The 7,861-nt window shown below is 43.0% G+C and overlaps 1 protein-coding gene across 4 annotated transcripts in view; it reads left to right on the top strand.

Annotated features, from left to right (window-relative positions):
- ctsa (cathepsin A) overlaps positions 1 to 7,728 on the top strand; it is a 48,003-nt gene extending 40,275 nt beyond the window's left edge. For all 4 annotated transcript variants that reach the window (XM_080205144.1, XM_080205146.1, XM_080205147.1 and 1 more), the window contains exons 14-15: positions 3,337 to 3,438; positions 4,937 to 7,728. In XM_080205144.1, coding sequence (XP_080061270.1) covers positions 3,337 to 3,438; positions 4,937 to 5,020 — 186 coding nt within the window. In that variant the 3' untranslated portion in view covers positions 5,021 to 7,728. The remainder of the gene's footprint in view (positions 1 to 3,336; positions 3,439 to 4,936) is intronic.
- Positions 7,729 to 7,861: the final 133 nt, after the last annotated feature.

Raw genomic sequence — 7,861 nt, forward strand, 5'->3', positions numbered from 1 at the left:
CTCTGTGCATCTGCATATTATAAAGCAGAAGTTGATTTCCCCCCCTCTGAGAACTAACACCAAAATACCCAGAGGAGTACCTCACCTTGTCTGTGGGGGGGAGGAGAAAGTGTTTGAAGTGGTGTGACCTGCTTTTTAGCAACTTCTAATGGTTAAATACAAAACAATCCCCGACACATGCTAAAATCAATATATAACAATTTATCTAACAGTGAGCAAACTAACTAAACTGTTAACAAACCAAATAAATCTTTCCATAACTATTTCCAAATAAAACAAGATTCTAATGATACACTGTTCAAATTAATACAATTCAACTAATACAATTAACAAAATAGAATTTAGTCAAGTTTTGTGTCCTCTGGAATATTCTCTGATTCTTCTGTCTGGAACTTTTCTTCTTTGGTACTTTTGCTATCCAGATGGTACTTTCTCTAAGACATTGATGAAGCTATGAGAGCCAGCGATTCTTTCCCTCTCTCCTTTTATGCCTGTGATGACATATCAATATTTTCCACAATAGGATTGGTCCTAGGTTGTCAAAGCCATCAAATTCAAATTTTGGTATCAAGTGCCTGATTCAAATTGATTGGCTAAATTCAAAAAATCCTAAAGTCTATTGTCTTGGTAAAACTGCTGCTGGACCTTTTTGATACAAATGTTTCACTTTGGGTTCTCTATGTACTTGCATTTTTTAAATCTCTAAGCACAGAAAAACACTACCTTTTAACTTCTTATCTCCCAATCTATAATTACTCTATCCAACTTTGCAGCAATGCAAATATTTTCAATAGTGCAACAGTGTGACAAAGAATCAAAATTCTGATTCAGTAAATCAAATCAGAAAAGTGCTTTTATTTTCATTCTTTAATCTTTATTTTAGTTATTCCTGGGACATGGGTGTCACTGGCTGGTCAGTTTTTATTGCCCATCCCTAGTCGCCCTTGAACTGAGTCACTTGCTAGGCCATTTCAGAAGGCAGTTGAGTCTGGATGTGGCTCTGGGAATATATGCAGACCAGATGCCGACAACAGATTTCCTTCCCTAAAGAGCATTAAGGAAGTGATGGATTTTTCTGACAATCGACAACGCTTTCATGGTCATCAGTAGATTCTCAATTCCAAATTTTTAAAATCCGGATTCCGTCATCTGCCACGGCGGGATTCAAATCCTGGTCCCCAGAACATTAGCTGAGTTTTGTGATTAATAGTCTAGTGATAATACCACTAGGCCATTGTCTACCCTGTGGAGGATTCATAATAGCAGTGGGTGATGGGGAGGAAGAGCTTGAGAGCGAACAGTCCCAGATTTTATGTTTCTTTAAAAAAAAAATCCCACGTGTTCCAATTTAAGTAACAGAGCTGTTTGTGACACGTAGACCACAGCATGAAAAATGTGAAATGAGCTGAACTTTAATCATAGTCCACTTTGGTAGGAATAATGGTAGGAAGGACTATTACTTAGTGGCGAAAAACTGCAGCATGCAACGGTGCAGAGGGACCTCGGGGTCCTTGTGCATGAGTCGCAAAAACCCAGCCTGCAGGTGCAGCAGGTGGTCAGGAAGGTGAATGGGATGCTGGCCTTCATAGTGAGGGGGATTGAGTATAAAAGTAGGGAGGTCTTGCTGCGACTGTACAGGGCATTGGTGAGGCTGCAGCTGGAGTACTGTGTGCAGTTTTGGTCGCCGCACTTACGCAAGGATATTTTGGCCTTGGAGGGAGTGCAGAGGAGGTTTACTAGGCTGATACCAGAGTTGAGGGGGTTGAACTATGAGGAGAGGCTGAATTAAATAGGCTTGTACTCGTTAGAGTTTAGAAGAATGAGGGGAGATCTCATTGAGACATATAAGATGATGAATGGGGTGGATAAGATAGAGGTGGAGAGGCTCTTCCTGCTCAGAAAGGACAGTAGGACTAGAGGGCACAGCCTCAAGATAAAGGGGGGGGGGGGTTTAGAACGGAGTTGAGGAGGAACTTCTTCACTCAAAGGGTGGTGAATCTCTGGAATTCTCTGCCCGTTGAAGTGGTGGAGGCTGCCTCGCTAAATATTTTTAAGACGCGGGTTGATGGGTTTTTGATAAGCGAGGGGATTAAGGGTTATGGGGAGAGGGCGGGAATGTGGAACTGAGCCACGACAGATCAGCCATGATCTTATTGAATGGCGGGGCAGGCTCGAAGGGCTGGATGGCCTACTCCTGCTCCTATTTCTTATGTTCTTATGTAATCATCCAAATGGAAATTCTTTAAAAGGACAACCAGACACACTCCTGCAAAAGGAAAATAAACAGGACCAGTCAAGAATTCACTTCCACTTCTAGCCCATCATGATATTGGCTATTACACACCACTTAGCCATCCTTGCTGCCATTTTCCCTTTTATTCCAAGTTTGTCGGTAATCCTAAAATCTGGCACAGGACCAGACAGCTTTTGTGGGAATCGAACTACATTTGCCTGATCAACCCTCCTTTGCAAAAATTTGAATCCATATGATTTTACATGATTTTCCCTTAACCAATCTGTGTTGGCTTTCCTTAAAGCCAGGGTTCAATTCCCAGCTTGGGTCACTGTGTGGAATCTGCATGTTCTCCCCATGTCTGCGAGTGTTTCCTCCGGATGCTCCAGTTTCCTCCCACAGTCTGAAAGGCGTGCTGGTTAGGTGCAGTAGCCATGCTAAATTCTCCCTCAGTGTACCTGAACAGGTGCAGGAGTGTAGCGACCAGGGGGTTTTACTGTAACTTCATTGCAGTGTTAATGTAAGCCTATTTGTGACTAATTAATTTCAATTTATACTTAGAAAATTCACATTTGTCCAAATGAATGTAGTTCAGTTATTGTTTCCAAAAGCTTTACCACCACCAGCTGTAACAAGTATGGTAAAATGTTCTTTTCTCCAGTAAGTAGGCTTACGTTAACATTGCAATGAAGTTACTGTGAAAATCCCATTGAGGGAGAATTTAGCATGACCAATGCGCATGGAGGAAACCCATGCGCACATGGGGAGAACGTGCAGCCTCCGTACAGACAGTGACCCAAGCTGGGAATCGAACCCAGGTCCCCGGTGCTATGATGCAGTAGTGCTAACCATTGTGCCACCATGTGGAGAGAGCTGAGGGATGGAAGGAGCTGTGCATTTTGGAATTTCTCTAGATCCTGTGCAAAACAAATCTTACGATGAGAAGTCTGCAATAGGCAGAGTTATCATCTATCTTCACAATGTGTCGTGGGACCCACATCGCTGAGGAGAGCAGAGTGATGGAGGATTGGTGTTGCTGCTTTTTGGGATATATTGTGTTGAAGCTTCATCTTGTGTGTGTCTGTTTATCTTTCCCCCTCCAGGTGACGGTGAACCGTCGGACCTGGCTGTATAAGGATGAGAATGGTGATCAGGTGGGCGGATTTGTCAAGGAGTTTGGCAACCTTGCTTTTCTGACAATAAAGGTATGGCTTCACATGAATAATAAATAAAAAGCAAGAAATGCTGGAAATAGTCAGCAGGTCAGGCAGCTTGCATGTAAAGAGAAAGAGTTCACGATGCAGACCGATGGTCTTTCATCGGAGCAGAAAGGAATTCAAGATTTAATAGTTTATAAACAAGAGCTAGGGGAGGAAAGATGAGTCACAGGTTTACAGCATGGAAACAGGTCCTTCGGCCCAACTTGTCCATGTCATTGCTATATAGTTGGGAGGGAATCCTCAACATTTGACTCCAGGATCCATGAATTCTCATGGTGTCCAGGTCAATCTGCCAAGACCCCAAGCTCTGGAATTCCCTTGTAAACTTTGGAGCTTCCCTCCTCCCAACTCCTGTCAATACTTCCACCAGCAAAGGTAGGATTTTAAGGGAAGTGAGCAATTGATGCTTGACACCTAACGTGCGGACAGCAACTCTCAAACTCCCCTGCCACTTATTACACTTGAATGTTTGGCAGTGGGCAGGATGTCAATCAGATTGGCTGAACAGCTCTTCAACCTGGCCAGTCACAGCACTGCATGGCCAGAAGTCGTACCTGCCTGGGATGAAATCCTGGGACCTTAGAAAAGATAAGCCCGTGGGTAGAAGGATATGATATGTCAGGAGCAGAGTAGGGGAGGGGGTGGGTGGGTGGTTAGGAGCAGGGTGACCACAGCATTGGAGGGGTAGGGAGTCCTGGAGTTCCAATGTCTGGATGCGGGGAGCCAAATTCTGAGGGGGCTTCAGTGAGGTGCCCCCTTGCCTGAGATGAGGAAAATTGTAAATGTCACTTTCCCTCCCTTCCAACACCCACTCCCTCCAGCCTAAAAATTGAGGCTGGGGAGATAGTTTGTTTATTGTTGTCAGAAATAGGCTTACGTGAACACTGCAATGAAGTTGTGTGAAAATCCGCCAGTTGCTACACTCGGACGCCAGTTCGGGTACACCGAGGGAGAATTTAGCATGGCCAATTCACCTAACCAGCACATCTTTCAGACTGTGGGAGGAAATTGGAGCACCTGGACGAAACCCACACAGACACAGAGAACATGCAGACTGTGCACAGACAATGACCCAAATGGTTCCCTGGCACCATGAGGCAGCAGTGCTAACCACTATGCTAGCATGCCTCCCCTTAAGAATTTCTGCTACCCTGACCCTAATGTAATTTCATCTGGGTGGCCGAGTTCACTCCACCTTGGGGAAAGCATCAGATTCTGCCCCAAGCTTTGCTTCAGTAGCAGTTCTTATCAAACTCACATTCTCGTGAGGTGCCCTGGAGCGTTTTACTGTGTTAAAATACTCAATACTTGGTGGGGCTCCCAATCAGCAGAATAGTCATTAGTGCACGTCAAGGGTCTACAGGTGTGGTCCTTCAGCGATGGACAAAGTTTAGCAGAGGAAGAAAGTGGATATCAATAATTTAGGATGTTACATTTCTAACAATTATATCATTGATTTTTTTTTGTCTCATCTGATTCACAGGGAGCAGGCCACATGGTGCCGTCAGACAAACCAGAAGCTTCCTTTACGTTCTTCAGCCGTTTCTTACTGAAGAAGCCATATTGAGACTGAGTGGCATGAATTGCACCCTGCAGGCCTGAAGATCACATTGCTGGACAAGTGAATATCAGAATAGAATTTAGTGTGTTCTGAGACAGTGTTTGGAAGGAGTTGATGTTGTTGAAGGCTGTGTGCCACTCATTGAACATCACTTCTAACTAAGAGATATTGCCTCCTAACACACTCTACTAGGACTTTTCTGTGAACATTCAACACTCCCAAGGAATGCCTTCAATAATTGGCACACTCCTAGGACAACACCTTTGCAATCATAGATACATCCTGGGTCATGGCCTCACTGCAGTTAGTGGCACACTTCTGTCGTTCGCCAAAAGGGGAACAGCACCTCTATAGTGCACATCAACAGAAGTAACAAGCCAGTAAGTCGAGAAATAGACAAATTCTGAAACCTGACCAACTCCTGGTACCCAGCCTGGAAACCTTAAGTGGGTTTTGATTTGAACTTAAGGTGTCCTCTCAAAAATAAGATGACGGCCTGGGTGGTATTATAGCTAGACTATTAATTGAGAAACTCAGTTAATGTTCTAAGGACCCAGGTTCGAATCCTGCCATGGCAAATGGTAGAATTTGAATTCAATTTTTGAAAAAAACTAGATTTAAGAATCTGCTGATGATCATAAAGCCATTGCTGATTATTGTAAAAACCCATCTGGTTCACTAATGTCCTTTAGGGAAGGAAATCTGCCATCCTTATCTGGTCTGGCCTACATGTGACTCTAGAGCCACAGCAATATGGTTGCCTCTCAATAGCCCTTGGGCAACTAGGGATGAGCAATAAATGCTGGCTAGCCAGTGACACCCGTGTCCCATAAATGAATACAAAAAAAATGTTGAGCCAATAAAAAGTTTTCAAATCCCTGAGCTTAATGGAGTTGGTGCTCCTTCAGGTTTTGTGCTTTGCTGTTTCTGATCTTCACTGCTGTGCCACACACTGTTTACTGTACTCCAGTTTCTTCTCTGGGCTTTATCAGCCCACAGGAAAATGTCTCAGGTTTGAGCTCCAACTTTGTTGTGCAGTTGTTGTCATTGGCACTTTGTAGTCCTCAGCAAAGCAAGGCTGTTCTTGCCTTGCCAAGGGTCCCATTAAAGAAATCTAGTTGTCTCTGATGTGTAATCTTCCTGATGTGCAATTGTTGTGTTTTGTAATGGGCATCCTTAGCAACAAGCTGTAGTGATGTCCAAGGGCTAACAAGGAAATGAAAATGCAGTGATAATCAAATCATTCTAAATGGATAAAAAGATTAGGATCTATAGAGGTGGGGGGGCTCAGGTGAATATCGTGATCAAACTTGAGTAGGGTTATTTTTTAAAAATCAATAATTAGTGATTAATCATAATGGAGATGTTTAAGAACATCGCACAGATATAAAATGATTGGCTCAGGGCCAGATAGATTGTTCAGCAGTAGTATTACCCAGGTCACCATACAAAGTCTGGGTACTTTCTTCTCTCCTCTGTAGTCTATGAACAGTGTGCTTTCAGTATAACACAAGAAACAATACTTTTCACTGTATCCCAATGCATGTGACAATAAATCATTGAACAAGCTTAACTTTGGATGGGGCTTCTGATTGTGGGATGAGAGGGAAAAAAATGGCATTTTATCATTAACTCAGTTGATTTCACTGGCTATGGGTGGGTGTTAGTCCAGATTGTGGTCTCTGACAGAGCAGTGAGTGACTGATCACAATTTTGGCGTTTCCACATAAATCTGAATTTGCGCTAAATTCTGAAGTTGTGGCCAATTTCAGAGCGGCAATGGCAGGGAATGCTAACCAGCTTGCCCTCAAAGCTTTTCAAATCCTGGAGTGTTACTTTTATACCTGCCTTCTTTCACTGTAATAAAGATGTTTGTGGGAACAGTTTCTTTTCCCACCCGAATAAATAGTGAGTTCTGACCTGGATTGCATTTCCAAATTGGTGGAATCTGATTCGACTGTAGCTCAGAGCCAAAGACGTTTACAGCATGGAAACAGATCCTTTGGCCCAACTTGTCCATGCCACCCTTTTTTTAAAACCCCTAAGCTAGTCCCAATTGCCTGCATTTGGCCCATATCTCTACACCTATCTTACCCATGTAACCGTCTAAACGCTTTTTAAAAGACAAAATTGAACCTGCCTCTACTACCACCTTTGGCAGCTTGTTTCAGGCACTCACCACCCTCTGAAAAAATTGCCCTTCTGGACCCTTTTATGTACCTCCCCCTCACAAATCTATGCCTTCTAGTTTTAGACTCTCCTACTTTTGGGAAAAGAGTGATTATCAGCTGATCTATGGCCCTCATTATTTTATAGACTTTTAAAAGAACCCTCCAAAGCCTCCTACACTCCAGAGAAAAAAACTGTCTATTCAGCCTCTCCTTATAACTCAAACCATCAAGTTGCTTAGCATCCTAGTAAGTCTTTTCTGCGCACTTTCTAGTTTAATAATATGCTTTCTATAATAGGGTGACCAGAACTGAATTCAGTTTCCAAGTGTGGCCTTAACAATGTCTTGTACAACTTCAACCAAATGTCCCAACTCCTATATTCAATGTTCTGATCAATGAAGCTTGCTGAATGCCTTCTTCATCACTGTCCATATGTGACTCCACTTTCAAGGAGCTATGAACCTGTATCCCTAGATCTCCTTGTTCTCGGTTGGGTGGGTGATTATTGATTGTGTTTTAAATAAATATTGATTGTACCAACAAGACGTCTACTTGCAGTTCTTTGTCTACCATATAAAGGTTAAAACAGACTGTGTGGCAGGGCACGACAACTTGATACCTGAATTTCAAATTTCATCCATGTAACAAATAGCAATGTAATAATGTCCAAATGATT

The sequence above is a fragment of the Carcharhinus amblyrhynchos genome, chromosome 16 (genome assembly GCF_965287045.1).
Source record: "Carcharhinus amblyrhynchos chromosome 16, sCarAmb.v2.hapA, whole genome shotgun sequence".
Lineage (NCBI taxonomy): Eukaryota > Metazoa > Chordata > Chondrichthyes > Carcharhiniformes > Carcharhinidae > Carcharhinus > Carcharhinus amblyrhynchos.